This window comes from Mandrillus leucophaeus, unplaced genomic scaffold (genome assembly GCF_000951045.1).
Source record: "Mandrillus leucophaeus isolate KB7577 unplaced genomic scaffold, Mleu.le_1.0 Scaffold604, whole genome shotgun sequence".
NCBI classification, from domain to species: Eukaryota; Metazoa; Chordata; class Mammalia; order Primates; family Cercopithecidae; genus Mandrillus; species Mandrillus leucophaeus.
This window is the reverse complement of record NW_012106520.1, coordinates 1006240-1025825: the sequence shown is the minus strand read 5'-3', so window position 1 is coordinate 1025825 and position 19586 is coordinate 1006240. Positions and strand designations below refer to the sequence as shown.

The 19586-nt window shown below is 42.4% G+C and overlaps 2 protein-coding genes across 2 annotated transcripts in view; both read left to right on the top strand.

The window, feature by feature from the left end:
• Positions 1-14958, top strand: part of LOC105553716 (TAF5-like RNA polymerase II p300/CBP-associated factor-associated factor 65 kDa subunit 5L) — a 22976-nt gene extending 8018 nt beyond the window's left edge. Inside the window, exons 3-4 of the mRNA XM_011999854.1 lie at positions 5180-5904; positions 12982-14958. Coding sequence (XP_011855244.1) covers positions 5180-5904; positions 12982-13779 — 1523 coding nt within the window. The 3' untranslated portion in view covers positions 13780-14958. The remainder of the gene's footprint in view (positions 1-5179; positions 5905-12981) is intronic.
• A 1723-nt stretch (positions 14959-16681) lies between these two features.
• Positions 16682-18638, top strand: LOC105553715 (TAF5-like RNA polymerase II p300/CBP-associated factor-associated factor 65 kDa subunit 5L). Its single transcript, XM_011999853.1, has one exon. It carries the CDS (start codon positions 16692-16694, stop codon positions 17457-17459), a length of 768 nt encoding a protein of 255 aa, XP_011855243.1. The 5' UTR covers positions 16682-16691; the 3' UTR covers positions 17460-18638.
• Positions 18639-19586: the final 948 nt, after the last annotated feature.

The window sequence follows — 19586 nt, the reverse complement described above, 5'->3', positions numbered from 1 at the left end:
ATCTTTTACCATTAAAAATTACTACCACAAGGATTATTTGGCCGAAACTTTACATTTCAAAAGATTATAATCTATCAGCCATTTCCTTTAGGTTCTTACTTTGTTTCTGAACTGAGAAAGTTGTCTGTTATTTTGTCTGTAATTTGATTCTTTAATCCTTTGGTTTAAAGGATCATTATTTAAAAGGGGTTAATATATGTTGATCACTTTGGACTGCTGCTCCTGGAATATTTTTCTCTACCCTCAGGTCTCTGAAGATCTTATAACCAAATCAAATGAATAGTTATTTCCTGAACATCAAGATAAAGTATAAGATATACTCATTAATCTATTTTAGAAGCAGTCCTAACATAAAAACACTATAGGTAAAAGTTTTTAAATAAAATTTGAATATCACAGAAGCATTTTCACAGACCAGCATGAGATCGGTTTCTGAATTATATAGGAATTGCATTCAGAATGGAAAGAGAAAGTGATTTGGTTGGGGGTAGTCAGGGAAGGCTTTCCTGAGCGGGAGGTAGGATTTAAGTCAGCACTTGAAGGATAGGCTGAGTTTCAGTAGACTGGAAGAGGAGGAGGAAAAGGAGTGATTTGGGTAAGAAATAACATGAGCAAAAAGGCAGGCTTGACGACTCTACAGGAATAATTAAGGCTTTGTTGAGAATAAGACTTTCAGGCTGAAGATCAATGAATATTAGTCTGAAAGCAGTTTGTAAAATTATTTGTAAGAGGAATGGCAAGGAGACTGACTGTTAATTTAAGTGCTTGGCAATGTTGAGAAATGAGGTGAGAAAGGACCAGAATTTGACAGCATTGTGGAATTGCAAGGCAGGAGCTTTATTTCATAGTTAAATCACCAAGGTGGAATCTCCCAGGCTCAGAAGTAAAGGAAGAAGAAGTGGCAATGGCTCAGACTTTAAGACTGGAGTGGAGATGAAGGTTTATTGAAAGGATATAAGTCAGAAGGGTTTATGTTTTTTAAATTGTCATGACAGTGGCATCCTACTGCATAGCTTGCAGTGAGAAATTTGAGGCTAGGATTTAGGAGAAAGGTAAAGACTTGTGATAAAGAACGTGTAGCATCAGCTATATGGAGATGCAAATTAAAAGTCTTAAGAAATGATAAAATCTCAAAGGAAGATACTAGGGAAAGATATAAGAGTATCTGTATCTGTATCCACCTGAGTGTATTTTTCCTCCACAGGTTGTCTGTAGATGAGAGATTCTGTGAGCTCACCTGTTGCCATAGGTCCTTTCTTCAGGAGGTGTAGTGGGAAGAACACAGACTTTGGAGTCAAGCAACCTCTGGATTTGAACCAGGGCCAGCTGTGACTCTTAAACATGATCATGAATGTAAAGTGCCTGCCTCCTAGGAGGCACACACCCAGTGTTAATTCTTTAGAGTGAAATGAGCATTTGAGGATTGACAGGAGGAAGAGGAACCAAAAAGGGAGTGATGGCAGGACCAAGTAGTGTTGGATTTCAGGATAAAGGACAGAGGAGTGCCAGTCAGTAGAGCCAAACCCTGAAGAAAGGTAGAGGAGAATGAGGACCAACAGGATTAGTTTTGTTTAATTTAGTAGATACTAAATTAAACAATTTCCGTGGACTACTAATTTCCATGAACTCGTGAAAAACTCCATTGTTCTCTCATTTACCACCAGTAGAGTTGGGCACCAGGTAGGCATTCATTACATTTCAGTGGATAGATAGAAGGAAGAAAAAATGTACTTTCAGAGGATATGTTTGTTACTTTTGCAGTTAGAAAAAAATATGTTTTAAGTGAGTACACTTTCAGTAAAATATAGAGTATGTTATGATTGCAAGGGAATAATTAAAAATGGGAGTTGGAATTCTGAATCTCACCTTCTTCCAAATTGATCAATTGTTTTGTTTTATACCCAGCACACTGTTCTCTTCAGACACGAGAGAGCAATTAAGCAATTTTGAAACTATGAGCTGAAGCAACAGTGAATTTCAGTAAGTTTTAAAGTAGTACATCACTATTTCTTGATAGCTAGGTTTTTTTCTAAACTTACTCAGTTAAAATGTCTCTCATTTTAGAAAATGAGCCAGAAATTCTGTTTCTAAGGAGTTGAGAACAATCCTTCATCCTAATAGAATACAAAGGAAAAAGAAATACCAAAATCTAGTCACAGTTCTCCAAAGAAACAGAGCCAAGAGCCAACAGGATGGATATATAGAGGTGTTACTCTAAGGAATTGTTTCATGTAATTGTGGAGGCTTGGCACTTTCAAAATCAGGGCGGGCCAGCAAGCTGGAGACCCAGGGAAGAGTTAGTGTTGCAGTTCAAATCCAAAGGCTCTCTGCTGGCAGAATTCCTTGTACTAGGGGAAGATAAGTCTTTTTCTATTAAAGCCTAAACTGATTGATTGATTGATTGATTGGATGAGGCCCACCCATTTTATGGAAGGTAATCTGCTTTACTCAAAGTCTGCTGACTTAAACGTGTTAATCTCATCTTAAAAAGAGAAAAAAAATACCTTCACAGAAACATTTAAAATAATGTTTGACTGTGTACCGTGCCCCCCCTGCCCCACCCACAGTTTGACATGTAAAAGTAACCTTGCAAGTCCACTCCTTGTTAACTTGACACTCATATGCATCTCCTTATTCCATACTTAATCACCAAATAAAGAGAATAACAAGTTCATACTTCCACCTAACCTGATAAAATTATTCTGTGTACAACCAAAAAACACACTAACCTTTTCCCTAGAGGAGGATGCAAAGTCCTTGGATGATGTTTACTCCTCTCCATGATATTCTATAATTTCGATACTGTGAGGTAAGCAATACTTAATACTTAAATACTGTGATATGGAGTTAGTAATCTGGCTTGGCACAGTGGCTCACACCCTTAATCCCAGCACTTTGGGAGGCTGAGGTGGGTGGATCACTTAAGGTCAGGAACTCAAGACCAACCTGGCCACCACGGTGAAACCCCATCTCTACTAAAAAAAAAAAAAGAAAAAAAGATACAAAAATTAGCTGAGCATGGTGTCACATGCCTGTAGCTACTTGGGAGGCTGAGGCAGGACAATCATTTGAACCCAGGAGGCAGAGGATGCAATGAGCCGAGATCACGCCTCTGCACTCCAACCTGGGCACCAGAGTGAGACTCCATCTGAAAAAAATAAAGTCAGTAATCCGATGTTATATGATAAGGGGACAAGAAAGGAAAGAATACAAAGATACTTGCTTTTTGTATATCTATATATAGATATTCACACCCAAACATTCATAACAAAATAAAAAATACAACAATTACAGTCCTCATTTCTGTAACTGGTCACATGGCGGTAGCTGGTATTCGTGGCTGCCTCCTTCCACTACCCATTCTGTATTCCCTTTGCACTCATCTTGCAAGCTGATCATGGTTTACCTGGTGACCCAAACCTTCATTCTTCAGGTGCGTGGACCATTCACAGTCCTGTATGGATTGTTGTCATTTTCATCGACCGTAATCACAGGGCAGGGTACGGAGATGTCCTAAGGGATCTCCTTAAGTCAGACTTACTCCTCCTTACCTCCATTGTGTAGTAGTTCCAATTCCTCTTGGGCAGGATCAATCACCCCAGCTAACACTGTAACTCCTTTCCTTGTCTATTGATTCAGAGGTGTGAGGAGCCCAAAGTGGCTGGGTAGCTGTCTTAACTTCCAGTTCAGTGGGACGGTTGTAATTTTTCATCTTATAAATAATGTATTTGAGTTGGGTTACATTTATTCTAAAATGCATATTATGAATATTGTACAGCAGATTCATTCACCTTGTGATAAAGTGAAATAGGGTGTTAAGCAGAAATAACGTGCAGATGTCTTTTATCATCAAATTAGGGGGCAAGATTCACTGATGCAGTATTCCTCAGTCTTAAACCCTGTATTGATGTCTTTTCATTAAAAAAAAAAAAAATGCTACCAAAACATAAGTGCTGACTTAAAACATTTTTATTTTGATTTATTTAAATATGTACAAACATTATACTAGATATAAAACCTTTATGGTTATTATATTTCTTTACGAAACCCAGACTCATTACAGATAAGGAACAAGCAAAACTTCAAAAGCAGTAAAGTTGAAAATAACACTGAGTGAATGTAACGAATGGATTTTGCCAGAACTAACTTGCTGCTGCAAGCAGGCATCTGGACAGCACTGGTGACTGTGATACGGGCTGGTCTCAGCTCCCTGAGGGGCTTCTGCCCTGCAGAGGCTCTGCTTTCTCCCCACTGTGTATGAATCACATCGAAGCCTTTGCTCCCTCACAGCATGCCTTGAGCACTTATTTAGGTGTCAAATATACCTCTGTTCTTTTCTCATTCACCCATGAATTCAAGCTGTACACCTTTTAAATAACATTCTCTGTCTTATAGTTTCATGGTGCTAAACTCTCAAATTAGTAAGTAGTTGAGTCTTAATGACATAAAATGGTCTTACTTGTAAATTATCACTGCAAAAGAGAATTTGTTAACCAGCAAAATCAGAGTGAATATGCTGATGAGACAATTGTGGATAAAGGGTGTCATGTTAACATGGGACACGCTAGCCTGTATAGCCAGACATGTTAATGAACCCACTAAAGTAAGTGCTTTGATTTTACTTGAGACAGTGGATGCCAGACGTAATTACAAAACACAAACTAGAGCACTAAAATCACTTGTCAGTACTTAACTTGTTAAGCGGACATCCAGATAATTCTGAATATACTGTGTTAATTATTTTTTACATTATCATCAAGTTAAAAATTGTGAAGAACTCAGTCTTCCAAGAATATATCCAAGTACCCTCAGATATCTGAGGTCCCCAATTTGAAGAAACACTGATGTATTGGGAAAAAATACTAAATCTTGAAGACCTGGATACAAGCCACTGTATTGTTGTGAACTCTGGCAAGTCACTTAACCACTCTGGGCATTGAATTCCTGAGTTGTGCCCCGCTTCAGGCCCTGATTTGCTGGACTTCAGAGTTCATGCTCTTTCTTCAATCAAAAGGCCTTGAAATTCCAGAATCCTGTGTTGGGCTTATAGTTCAATCAGTACTCTTAAAAATGGGGTCCTGGCAAGAAAGCGTTATGTGATGGTGGTGATCCCCAGGAGGGATCACATTATTCTGTAAGATTATGCTGATTATAAAGCCCTCGTTTTCTTTCATTATAGATTCTGATTCCCAGCATAGCCACGAAGTGATGCCTCTCCTCTATCCTCTCTTTGTCTACCTCCATCTCAACCTGGTCCAAAACAGTCCGAAGAGCACAGTGGAAAGTTTTTACAGCCGCTTCCATGGAATGTTTCTGCAGAATGCTAGCCAGAAGGATGTCATTGAGCAGCTACAGACCACTCAAACCATCCAGGACATCCTGTCTAACTTCAAGCTTCGAGCATTCCTAGATAACAAGTACGTGGTCCGTCTCCAAGAAGACAGCTACAACTACCTTATCCGCTACCTCCAAAGTGACAACAATACTGCCCTGTGCAAAGTCCTCACCTTACATATTCATCTTGATGTGCAGCCTGCCAAGAGAACAGACTATCAGCTATATGCCAGTGGCAGCTCCTCCCGCAGTGAGAACAACGGTTTGGAGCCCCCTGACATGCCCAGCCCTATTCTGCAGAACGAGGCTGCCCTAGAGGTCTTACAGGAGAGCATTAAGCGTGTCAAGGATGGGCCTCCCTCCCTCACTACCATCTGCTTCTATGCCTTCTATAACACAGAGCAGCTGTTGAACACTGCAGAAATCTCCCCCGATAGCAAGCTGCTTGCTGCTGGGTTTGACAACTCCTGTATAAAACTTTGGAGTTTACGATCCAAGAAGTTAAAATCAGAGCCCCATCAAGTAGACGTGTCCCGCATCCATTTGGCTTGTGATATTCTGGAGGAGGAGGTATGAATACCATTTTTTTCTTCCCTGTACCTGCCTTCCTAATTTCGTTAGAATGTCCTTACAAACATGACATATCTTAGAATGGACTTCCTAATTTTCCTCATCCTACAGCGGAAGCCACACTAATGCCATGTAACCTGTAGCCATTGAATTCCTGCACACGCCTAACCTAAGATGCCAAAACAATTTATAGCAACATTAACTTAACGTTATTAGTGAATGGTCAGTATTTATACTATGTGAAATGTGGATAACAACACTAAGCCTAATGAAAGAACTTTAGCTAATATTGACTTTAGCTGAGATTTGCAGTAAATATACTCTTATGTGTGTGCACATTTGCTCAGGCGTAAATAATCGGTAGTAGGATGACTGAGTCGAAGGGCCTGCATTGTAAACTATGATGAATATTATTTTCCCCACAGAAGGTTGTGCCATTTCACAGTGTCAGCAACAGTAGTAAGAACACTGGCGTCCCTGCACCCTCAGCACACTGGATGGTATTGGCTTTCTGAGGCCAGTGCATATCCTGTGGCTCGAGGTACCACAGGGTGTTCCCAGACCCCACTTGGAGAAGTAACACAAGGAGTAGAGTTGCCAGCTTCCCCGTCAGTCAGTTTTCAATCTTGTTTGATTTGTAACGGTTTAGGACAGTCATTGAAAAGGGCAGGCGCAGCTTGGGTTTCAGGTCACCAAAATTCACTACCTTAGAAAAAATGTGGGCCAAGGAAGATAGAAATTAAACTTCACAGAATTAACTTTCCTTCAGAGTGGCCCTTTTTCAGGACCACTGGCTGTGGGCCAAAATATTTTTGTCTTATCACCACTGACATTCAGGTAGCTTTGCCTCACATTACTTTGGATGGAAAATTCTTTACACAATGTTGAAAAATTAAGGAGCAAAAAAATCAGTCTAATTAAATTACAGTTAATGATAAGGATGTTAAGAATATTGGGTACCCTAAATTAAACCAGTGTTTTCCTGTTCCTGTTTTCTGAGTCCGCTTCCAGTTAGGATGGCCTTTGAATTTTTGATTCTTGCAACCAAGATAGTGTAATTGAAGGATTTCTTTATGATAAGTAAAGAGTCTAGATTCCTGTGTAGAAGCTTTACTAGAATTTTATGGTACTCTCCAAAATATTTTTTATTACATTTGTATTTGAATTTTCAAACATCTCTTTTCCTTGGAGACAGTTCTCTTTTTGGGAGTTCTTCTGATAAAACTGAGGAATACTGCCTGCATTTGCTTTCAATTTTCTGTAAATACAAAAAATAATTATTTATACTGACCTTATTAGCTTTGATGATACAGAGTGGATATTCTGTGCATTAAAAATTAATATTAAGGAAGATAGCATTATGATATCTGATAACCGTAGACCAAAATAAAACATTTTAAGACTCTGGCCACTACTGATAACTAGCTCTGTGACTTGTCCTGTGTATATTTCCGGGTATCAGGAGTGTATCTGAAGACTCAGAAGTGAGGAACCGCATGCGGAATTCCAGGAACTGAAAGAAATTAAGTTATGGCTGGAGTTAGGAGAGGGGCTAAGACAGGAAGTGATGTGGTGATACTGTCTTATGTGAGCAATTACGGCAGCCAAACTAGAGTAGTGGCAGTGGCAAAGGAGACATGGACAGACTAGAGGAGAGCTCAGTTATTCGATTACTGTAGGGGATAAGGGAGAGGAAGAATCAATGGTGACATTTGTGTTTCAGGCTTAAACAGTTGGATGTCCCATCAAGAAGAGAGCAAAAGATGTCATTGGAATGGTGGTTTTGTTTAAGCATTTCTGGCTTTCCATCCTTGTTCGTACTGAAAGTACTGTAGATGCTAGCTAGCCTCTGCCTTTTTTAAGAATAAACTTTTTTTTTTAAACTTAAGAACCAAAGCTGAGATTCTCCTATTCTGTTGTTGAGGGGCTTCCTGTGTGGGATTTCTGCCTGCCCGCCCATTTTATCACAGCAATTTGGGAAGTTTTCTTTTTGGTTTCTGACAAGTATTTGGGGGGGAAGCCAGGCATAAATTAGTTATGATAGTTGGTGTTTAATGTTTCTCCAGTGAAAATTTGGACTTTTCTTTTTCCCTTGTAGAGTGCATAATTAAAACAGACTATTATTTTGAAACGAAAGATTGAATATTTAAAAAAAAAAGAGAGACTCTTAATACAGGAGCCACAAACTCATATAACTAGAGAAACCAAAGAGGTAAAAGCAAGTGGTGACGCCACATGGATTAATGAGATGATAGAAAGTACAAAATCACTATGTAAGTCAGATTAAAAAGCCAGCTTGCACTCTCTGCTTTCATCTTTTTGAAGCAATAACTATTACATAAATCAGTGAATACAGTATTTCAACAGTATTTGAAATGGTGTTCACACCCAGCAATTCCACTTCGAGACATATATCCAAGAGAATGGAAAACATGTGCACACAGGCACTTGTACATGAATATTCATGGAAGCATTATTCACAATAGCCAAAAAATGGAAACAGTCCAAATGGCCATCAAGATGAATGAATAAATAAAATGTAGTGTGTGCATACAGTGGAATATTATTTGCCCATAAAAAGAAATGAAGCACTGATGCAGGCTGCAACATGGATGAACTTGAAAACTTTATGCTACGTGAAAGAAGCCAGTCATAAAAGGTCACCTACTGTTATTCCTTTCATAGGAAATATCCAGATAGGCACGTCCATAGAGACAGAGAGGAGAGGAGTGGTTGCCAAGGGCTGGGCAAGGAGAATAAGAGTGACCGCTAATGGGTGTGGCATTTCTTTGTGAGGTAATGAAAATGTTCTGTATTAGATAGTGGTGATCATTGCACAACTCTGTGAATGTACTAAAAATCATTGAACTGTACACTTTGAAACAATTATATAGTATGTAATTATATCTCAGTTTAAAAAAAAAAAAGGAAAACAGTAACTAAAATCTTCTATGTAAGCATAAAATTTTCTGTTAATTATGCCAAATAAAACTGAATTCACAGCACTGTCCTGTAGCTTCTGTTGTCTCCCACTCGAAGATCATCTAGGTTAACCTTTGGAAAGGTGTTAAGTGACATAGCAGTCCCTTGCTTTTCACCTTGGTATGAGCAGCCCTCCTCCTGTTTCAGACACTGAGATGAAAAGTGAAACCTTCATTCTCCATCTTTTGTTCTATATGAAATGGAGATAGAAATGATATCTGGCCGGGTGCAGTGGCCCACGCCTGTAATCCCAGCACTTTGGGAGGCTGAGGCAGGTGGATCATAAGGTCAGGAGTTCAAGACCAACCTGGCCAAGATGGTGAAACCCCATCTCTACTAAAACAAAAATTAGCCGGGCGTGGTGGCGGGCACCTGTAATCCCAGCTACTCAGGAGACTGACGCAGGAGAATCGCTTGAACCCGGGCGGCAGGGATTGCAGTGAGCCGAGACCGCACCACTGCACTCCAGCCTGGGTGATAGAAAAAAAAAAAAAAAGAAATGATGTCCAACCTTTACCCCTGTTGATTGATACCTATGTATTTTTAATATTTAAGCAACATGGCAAAACCACAGAGATACCAAACCAAGGATTTGCTCTTCTTTCTTTTCAGCTATGTGTGCTACCCTCACCACTACCGGCACCTACCACCTTAACTCAGCAATAAAACAGCTGTGTGCAATTCATTTATATGTCTGGTGGTTTTCCCCTCAATCTGGTCTTCTTTAGGTTTGAAAAGTAAAGAAGGCAATATTAGCATCAATACTCAATTCTATAATCTGTGTATAAAATTGTCATTTAGATTAATGCTATCCAATGGGAATATGGTGTGAGCCTTATAGTAATTTAAATTTTTCTAGTGGCCACATCTAAAAAGGTTAAAAATTTGTTAAAATTAATTTTAATGATGTATTTCATTCAAACTAATATGAACAAGTTATTTCAGCATATAAGCAATATAAAAAAATTATTCATGAAATCTGTTACATACATCTCTTTTGGTCCTAAGTTTTAGAAATCTGATACGTATTTTACACGAACAGCACATGTCGATTCATGCTAGCCAGTATCCGACTTTTCTGTTCTAGTTCAGGCTGCTGTCATCTCTCACGTAGGTAGCAGTAATTCACTTGCTTCCAAGTCTGATCCACTCACAAGTCCAGCCAAATTTAATGTCTTCCTGTTCCACTGACAGCTAATGAGAGAATAGATGGAGGCTAAATTCCAGACCCCAAGAAAGGACCCCTGGTCTGGGGGAAACGTGAGTGTGAGCTCTGAGGTAGTTGGAGCCACCGAGTCCAGGAGCAGACAGCCATAACAAATCTGAGGTTTTAGGGGCTCCATAGTCCAGAGCAAGGGCAGCAAACTACAGCACAAGAGGGCGTGAGATGATACGTGATCTCTTTCTGTTTATTTTTCTTTTTAAATTTCTATTTCATGTATGTTTCATAATGTACATAATAAGATTTATTATTACATGAATTTGCTTTACAAATTAAACATTTCTATTTGGGATGCATACCCAATTACTGTGGAGTATTCAGGCTGAATCGTAGGGTATGGTATTATCCTGTCGGCAGGAGAGAGAAGTGAGAACCCATGGGGTTGGGCCCTTGTAAATCAGCTGCTCGACTGCGCTGAGGCCTGCGTGGGACTGGTTGAGCCACACAGAAAATGTGGCTGGGTTATTTTAAGCTGTGGTCCTGGCAGAGGGCTGACAGTGATAGCCAGCAGGAACATTCTGGTTTCTCCATTCCTTGGTCTACAGAGTCAGCTGGGCACGTTTCCACCAGCCCGGGACTATCATCAAGATCCCTGGGGAGCGCCAGCTGTACTCCCAGCCCATGCTCCTAGCCCATGCACCTCTCCATCTCCAACTGTGATACCTTCACCACTGCGGAGGTGAAGGCCACTTCCATAGCTTCTTGTTCCAAATGAAGACCACTTACCCCTCAGAGGCAGTAACATGTCCTTTAATTCACAGTTAACTTTCAAAGGATCTTTGTTTAATTCATCTGGTGTCATTTTTGTTCCCACAGCCTTTATATAAACTTTCTGGTGTAGAGCAGTGAGTCATTCTTGAAATTTTAAAGTGTTGTTGTAACTTCTTTGGAAAGGAAAATTACTAATATTTTTGGTAGCACTCAGTAGAACCTTCAGCTCCCAAATACTTATGTATTTTTAATGTTGAGTGTTTGGAATAGCCATTTTGAATATTCATGAACATCAGTGTTTATTTTCTCTCAACTTTTTCTTAAATATGTACACATGGGAGGCATTCATTTTATTTTGAATTTAACCATTTTCAAGTAGGAAAAAAAGGGTGCCCTTTTCTTATACAAGAACCTAAGGCTGCCGCAATGAACCAACAAAGCTGACTGGTTCAGGAATCTTCATCATACTCCTTTCTTCTGGTATTTAATTAAAACCCATTTTAATTGATGAATTCTGGGACAGAAGAGACAGCTGTAGTTTTGAGGAGTTTATCTGTGAGGGAATAAAGGGAAATGAATTTTGAAAACAGATGGTATACTTGTAGGGAGGGGACCAAGAAAGGGGACTCTTTCCGAGTACCATTAGTTGCCGTCTTTTCTGTCCTCACACACAGGAAATTATTTTGAAGAATCACATGAATCGCTTGGCTTTGCTTAAAGCACTTCTGAATCCACGCCTTGTTTGGTTACTTTGGGGGAAATGTTTTTTGAGACCCTCCAGAAAGTCACTTTAAAAACTTCATTCTGATTTATTTTGAGACACCAAGCAGTTTGTGGCTGGTCACCAGGCAGTGGGGGCTGTGATTTACTAGTAACTGTACCTTTCTAGCTTACTGTTAATTATTAAAACATCCAGGTTTTATTTTGGCTAAACTCCTCTGATGGTTCTGGGTTTTGTTTGTTTGTATTTGTTTTTGTTTTGGGGTTTTTTTGGCACAGGGTCTCACTCTGTCCCCCAGGCTGGAGTGCAGTGGTGCCATCAAAGTTCACTGCAGCCTGGACTTCCCAGGCTCAAGGGCGCCTCCTACCTTAGCCTCCCAAGTGTCTGGGACCACAGGCATGCGCCACCATGCCCAGCTAATTTTTTAAATTTTTTTGGTAAAGAGTCTCCCTATATTGCCCAGGCTGGTCTCCAACTCCTGAGCTCCAGTGATCCTCCCGCCTTGGCGTCCCAAAGTGTTGGGACTACAATGCGAGCCACCATGCCTGAACTAATAGTTGTGTGTTAATACTAACGTGAGGCTGTGCGCGGTGGCTCACGCCTGTAATCCCAGCACTTTGGGAGGCCGAGGCGGGTGGCTCACCTGAAGTCGGGAGTTGGAGACCAGCCTGACCAACATGGAGAAACCCCATCTCTACTAAAAATAAAAAAAGCCAGGCGTGGTGGCACGTGCCTGTAATCCCAGCTACTTGGGATGCGGAGGCAGAAGAATCGCTTGAACCCAGGAGGCGGAGGTTGTGGTGAACCAAGATCACAACGTTGTACTCCAGCCTGGGCAACAAGAGCGAAACTCCGTCTGAAAAAAAAACAAAACTCTTGAAGTGATACCACATCTGCCTTCATGTGTTGCATGCATCATTAACCCCCATCATGGGAGTAAGGGACTAATGTCAGGACTTGACAAAATATTGTTGTCAGTTAAATGGAGTAAAAACAGAGAGCAGTATGGCTTATAAAGCAGCTAAAACTGACGGATGAAGGCAATGCCCATAGAATAGAAGAATCTAAGAGCCTCACAGAAATTCGAAAGTAAACATTTTCAAATGGCACGCATCAGAAGTAACCATACAAGCTATCCTCAATCGAAGGGTAAGGTCCACAGTCATCACTCTGTAATGGCCTTGCATTTCTGCATCTTTTAATCTGATATAGTCTGAGCTGCAAGGTGAATTTAAGGAGAGCAATTTGTAAGTCGTAAGAGACTTTTATTCAGTTATGAGTTATCTTCCTGGGGCAAGGCCACTGTCATTTGCTGGATAGATGCTATTTCCCAAGCAGTCTCTGTTCTCTGCTTTTTTTTCTCCTGGACTTGTTTTCCTTGTCAGACCACTGAACGTTTTTTTCTTGTGTTTATTTTCCCACCCCACCCCAATGTTCCCAGGATGATGAGGATGATAATGCAGGCACAGAGATGAAGATACTGCGGGGACACTGCGGACCAGTGTACAGCACGAGGTTCCTCGCGGACAGCTCAGGGTTGCTCTCTTGTTCTGAAGACATGTCCATCAGATACTGGGATCTGGGGAGTTTCACCAACACTGTGTTGTACCAAGGACATGCCTATCCTGTGTGGGATCTGGACATCAGTCCATATAGCCTGTACTTCGCCAGCGGGTCCCACGACCGCACCGCCAGGCTGTGGTCATTTGATCGGACGTACCCGCTGAGGATATATGCAGGACACCTGGCAGATGTGGACTGTGTCAAATTCCACCCTAATTCAAACTACTTGGCCACGGGCTCAACCGACAAGACCGTCCGGCTGTGGAGTGCTCAGCAGGGGAACTCGGTGAGGCTTTTCACAGGCCACCGCGGCCCCGTGCTTTCTCTAGCCTTCTCTCCCAACGGTAAGTACTTGGCATCTGCTGGCGAGGACCAGCGGTTGAAGCTGTGGGACTTGGCCTCTGGGACCCTTTATAAAGAGCTGAGAGGCCACACAGACAATATCACCAGCCTCACCTTCAGTCCAGACAGCGGCTTGATTGCCTCTGCCTCCATGGACAACTCGGTGCGCGTCTGGGACATCAGGAACACTTACGGCAGTGCACCTGCCGACGGCTCCTCCAGCGAGCTCGTGGGCGTGTACACCGGGCAGATGAGCAACGTCCTGAGCGTGCAGTTCATGGCCTGTAACCTTCTTCTGGTGACTGGAATTACACAAGAAAATCAGGAACATTAATTTTTTAACTTTGTGGGAACGGACTGGGGTAACGGTGGAAAGCCTCCAGTTGCAATCCTTTAATGAGCTGAGATTGAATCATTGACTGTGAAAGAGCCCCCTCCTCCCCTCTCTCCTGGGCCCTCCTTCCGGGCAGGTCCCCCATCACTCAGCCCCGCAGTGTTGAAGGCCAAGGTTGGGGAGGGGGGCAGAAGCGAGGCAATGATGAGTGACCAATAATTAGGATGCCCTGGAGGTCACTCACAAGTCCTCATGAAGATCCTACCGTGACCTCGCGCATGCGAGCACCTTCCTGTCTCTGCCTCATTCTCCCCATCTGACCGGGCCTGGGTTTGGTTAGAGGGTGGCTGTAGAGCACCCTCAGGAGAAGCGGTGCCACGGGGGTCACGAGTGGTCCAGCCCTCGGGTGCGAGGGAAGTCCTTGTTGGCAGAGGGATGCGGGGCGGGAACGAGGAAAGGGGAGGGGATGATCCTGGCAAATAGTCTTTCCTTTTCCGTAATTACAGAGAACCAGGATTTTTTTAATTATTGTTATTATAATTATAATTATTATTATTATTGAGATGAGGAAACCTAGCACTGGCAGAGGGCACCTTCTCTGCTTTTAATCTTTCAGGTTTGACTCCTGGCACTGGCTTTGATACTTGGAATTTTGAGGTTCAGGGAATTCAGAGAATTTGGTAGCACAGTGTATTGGGAGAAAGGGAAATTTCGGGTGACAGATTGATCACTCCGGCTGACATGTTTCTGGAAGCGGGTGGGTGGGTTTGATTGAGAACATTTTGGGCTCCTGCAGTGATGGTGGGAAAGAAAAATTCTTTCCATAGCTGCACTTCTCTTAATAATTCTCTCCCCTCAAAAGAAAGATTATGATAAAGAATAATTTGGAGTAATAAGTAACAAGATAGAATTAGAAAAATGTTGAATTTCCGAATCACCATTCAGAGGTGTGGCTTTTTCCACGTCTTTTTCTCCTGCAATGAACTGCTCCCACGTCCTGCACTGCAATACCAGTCTAATGAACACTTTGTGAAATGAATCGTAAGTATGTACGCACGCATATCAAACTATGCTCTGAGGATAAAGCAAGTTCTAATTTGTGGAAAAAGGATTAAATATTTCTGTTTTCTGAAAAGAGTTATTTTGTATTTTGTTTTCTATTAAAATGTATTTAGTTTCAAAAAAAAAAAAAAGTGTTGGCATCTCATTTCAACTCTGAGGACAGGCGGGTGAGTGTTCCGTCCTGGGATGGTATACCTCTCACCTCTCATCAGGGCAATAACCCGTCGGTTACCTAGGCCACACTGTCCCCAACGAAGGTGCATTTTTATCTGTTCTTGGATTCTGTTTAGCTTACTTTGAATCATGATTCCGTTAGTATTCACTTGGATTATTGATGGCATTTAATGCTATTTGTACATCCAAGATTGATAGTTGCTGACTGGAGACAACGTGTATTTTACCATCTAGAGTCATTTGATGAGATCCTACTTCCCGCTTCCTTCAAAGACCCCACTATAAAATCTCCAAGGGGCATAAGAACTGGGCTGTTAAATAAATTCAAACTATGTATGGAACAATTCCAGATAAAGGACTCATTCAAAGTAAAGTGAACTTCAAAACATAATTTTCTCAGCCGGGTGTAGTGGCTCACATTTGTAATCCCAGCACTTTGGGAGGCTAAGGAGGGCAGATCACCCAAGGTCAGGAGTTTGACACCAGCCTGGCCAACATGGCGAAACCTCGTCTCTACTGAAAATACAAAAATTAGCCTGGCGGGTGCCTGTAATCCCAGCTACTCAGAAGGCTGAGGCAAGGAGAATCACTTGAACCTGGGAGGCAGAGGTTGCAGTGAGCCAAGATCAAATCACCGCACTCCAGCCTGGGAGACAGAGCGAGCCTGTCTCAGAACAAACAAAAAAACAGTTTTCTGACAAGGACACCAAGAATCATTAAGAAATTAAGTAGGAAGACTAGAATTCTAGCCAGTTTTTTTTTACTTGAACCTACAACGCCGATTAATCAGAAATGTTTCTTATTTATAAAATCCATGTATTTGAGACACTGGAAGGCGGGTGGCTCACCTGAAGTCGGGAGTTGGAGACCAGCCTGACCAACATGGAGAAACCCCATCTCTACTAAAAATAAAAAAAGCCAGGCGTGGTGGCACGTGCCTGTAATCCCAGCTACTTGGGATGCGGAGGCAGAAGAATCGCTTGAACCCAGGAGGCGGAGGTTGTGGTGAACCAAGATCACAACGTTGTACTCCAGCCTGGGCAACAAGAGCGAAACTCCGTCTGAAAAAAAAACAAAACTCTTGAAGTGATACCACATCTGCCTTCATGTGTTGCATGCATCATTAACCCCCATCATGGGAGTAAGGGACTAATGTCAGGACTTGACAAAATATTGTTGTCAGTTAAATGGAGTAAAAACAGAGAGCAGTATGGCTTATAAAGCAGCTAAAACTGACGGATGAAGGCAATGCCCATAGAATAGAAGAATCTAAGAGCCTCACAGAAATTCGAAAGTAAACATTTTCAAATGGCACGCATCAGAAGTAACCATACAAGCTATCCTCAATCGAAGGGTAAGGTCCACAGTCATCACTCTGTAATGGCCTTGCATTTCTGCATCTTTTAATCTGATATAGTCTGAGCTGCAAGGTGAATTTAAGGAGAGCAATTTGTAAGTCGTAAGAGACTTTTATTCAGTTATGAGTTATCTTCCTGGGGCAAGGCCACTGTCATTTGCTGGATAGATGCTATTTCCCAAGCAGTCTCTGTTCTCTGCTTTTTTTTCTCCTGGACTTGTTTTCCTTGTCAGACCACTGAACGTTTTTTTCTTGTGTTTATTTTCCCACCCCACCCCAATGTTCCCAGGATGATGAGGATGATAATGCAGGCACAGAGATGAAGATACTGCGGGGACACTGCGGACCAGTGTACAGCACGAGGTTCCTCGCGGACAGCTCAGGGTTGCTCTCTTGTTCTGAAGACATGTCCATCAGATACTGGGATCTGGGGAGTTTCACCAACACTGTGTTGTACCAAGGACATGCCTATCCTGTGTGGGATCTGGACATCAGTCCATATAGCCTGTACTTCGCCAGCGGGTCCCACGACCGCACCGCCAGGCTGTGGTCATTTGATCGGACGTACCCGCTGAGGATATATGCAGGACACCTGGCAGATGTGGACTGTGTCAAATTCCACCCTAATTCAAACTACTTGGCCACGGGCTCAACCGACAAGACCGTCCGGCTGTGGAGTGCTCAGCAGGGGAACTCGGTGAGGCTTTTCACAGGCCACCGCGGCCCCGTGCTTTCTCTAGCCTTCTCTCCCAACGGTAAGTACTTGGCATCTGCTGGCGAGGACCAGCGGTTGAAGCTGTGGGACTTGGCCTCTGGGACCCTTTATAAAGAGCTGAGAGGCCACACAGACAATATCACCAGCCTCACCTTCAGTCCAGACAGCGGCTTGATTGCCTCTGCCTCCATGGACAACTCGGTGCGCGTCTGGGACATCAGGAACACTTACGGCAGTGCACCTGCCGACGGCTCCTCCAGCGAGCTCGTGGGCGTGTACACCGGGCAGATGAGCAACGTCCTGAGCGTGCAGTTCATGGCCTGTAACCTTCTTCTGGTGACTGGAATTACACAAGAAAATCAGGAACATTAATTTTTTAACTTTGTGGGAACGGACTGGGGTAACGGTGGAAAGCCTCCAGTTGCAATCCTTTAATGAGCTGAGATTGAATCATTGACTGTGAAAGAGCCCCCTCCTCCCCTCTCTCCTGGGCCCTCCTTCCGGGCAGGTCCCCCATCACTCAGCCCCGCAGTGTTGAAGGCCAAGGTTGGGGAGGGGGGCAGAAGCGAGGCAATGATGAGTGACCAATAATTAGGATGCCCTGGAGGTCACTCACAAGTCCTCATGAAGATCCTACCGTGACCTCGCGCATGCGAGCACCTTCCTGTCTCTGCCTCATTCTCCCCATCTGACCGGGCCTGGGTTTGGTTAGAGGGTGGCTGTAGAGCACCCTCAGGAGAAGCGGTGCCACAGGGGTCACGCGTGGTCCAGCCCTCGGGTGCGAGGGAAGTCCTTGTTGGCAGAGGGATGCGGGGCGGGAACGAGGAAAGGGGAGGGGATGATCCTGGCAAATAGTCTTTCCTTTTCCGTAATTACAGAGAACCAGGATTTTTTTAATTATTGTTATTATAATTATAATTATTATTATTATTGAGATGAGGAAACCTAGCACTGGCAGAGGGCACCTTCTCTGCTTTTAATCTTTCAGGTTTGACTCCTGGCACTGGCTTTGATACTTGGAATTTTGAGGTTCAGGGAATTCAGAGAATTTGGTAGCACAGTGTATTGGGAGAAAGGGAAATTTCGGGTGACAGATTGATCACTCCGGCTGACATGTTTCTGGAAGCGGGTGGGTGGGTTTGATTGAGAACATTTTGGGCTCCTGCAGTGATGGTGGGAAAGAAAAATTCTTTCCATAGCTGCACTTCTCTTAATAATTCTCTCCCCTCAAAAGAAAGATTATGATAAAGAATAATTTGGAGTAATAAGTAACAAGATAGAATTAGAAAAATGTTGAATTTCCGAATCACCATTCAGAGGTGTGGCTTTTTCCACGTCTTTTTCTCCTGCAATGAACTGCTCCCACGTCCTGCACTGCAATACCAGTCTAATGAACACTTTGTGAAATGAATCGTAAGTATGTACGCACGCATATCAAACTATGCTCTGAGGATAAAGCAAGTTCTAATTTGTGGAAAAAGGATTAAATATTTCTGTTTTCTGAAAAGAGTTATTTTGTATTTTGTTTTCTATTAAAATGTATTTAGTTTCAAAAAAAAAAAAAAGTGTTGGCATCTCATTTCAACTCTGAGGACAGGCGGGTGAGTGTTCCGTCCTGGGATGGTATACCTCTCACCTCTCATCAGGGCAATAACCCGTCGGTTACCTAGGCCACACTGTCCCCAACGAAGGTGCATTTTTATCTGTTCTTGGATTCTGTTTAGCTTACTTTGAATCATGATTCCGTTAGTATTCACTTGGATTATTGATGGCATTTAATGCTATTTGTACATCCAAGATTGATAGTTGCTGACTGGAGACAACGTGTATTTTACCATCTAGAGTCATTTGATGAGATCCTACTTCCCGCTTCCTTCAAAGACCCCACTATAAAATCTCCAAGGGGCATAAGAACTGGGCTGTTAAATAAATTCAAACTATGTATGGAACAATTCCAGATAAAGGACTCATTCAAAGTAAAGTGAACTTCAAAACATAATTTTCTCAGCCGGGTGTAGTGGCTCACATTTGTAATCCCAGCACTTTGGGAGGCTAAGGAGGGCAGATCACCCAAGGTCAGGAGTTTGACACCAGCCTGGCCAACATGGCGAAACCTCGTCTCTACTAAAAATACAAAAATTAGCCTGGCGGGCGCCTGCAATCCCAGCTACTCAGAAGGCTGAGGCAAGGAGAATCACTTGAACCTGGGAGGCAGAGGTTGCAGTGAGCCAAGATCAAATCACCGCACTCCAGCCTGGGAGACAGAGCAAGCCTGTCTCAGAACAAACAAAAAAACAGTTTTCTGACAAGGACACCAAGAATCATTAAGAAATTAAGTAGGAAGACTAGAATTCTAGCCAGTTTTTTTTTACTTGAACCTACAACGCCGATTAATCAGAAATGTTTCTTATTTATAAAATCCATGTATTTGAGACACTGGAAGAAGGGTCCTTTGGTAGTAGCCTGATGGCATCACCGTCCATGTATTCTGCAAGTAAA

Bases quoted from the DNA above. Each gene is read 5' to 3' on its own strand.
- LOC105553715 (XM_011999853.1), top strand. From the start codon at position 16,692: ATGAAGATACTGCGGGGACACTGCGGACCAGTGTACAGCACGAGGTTC.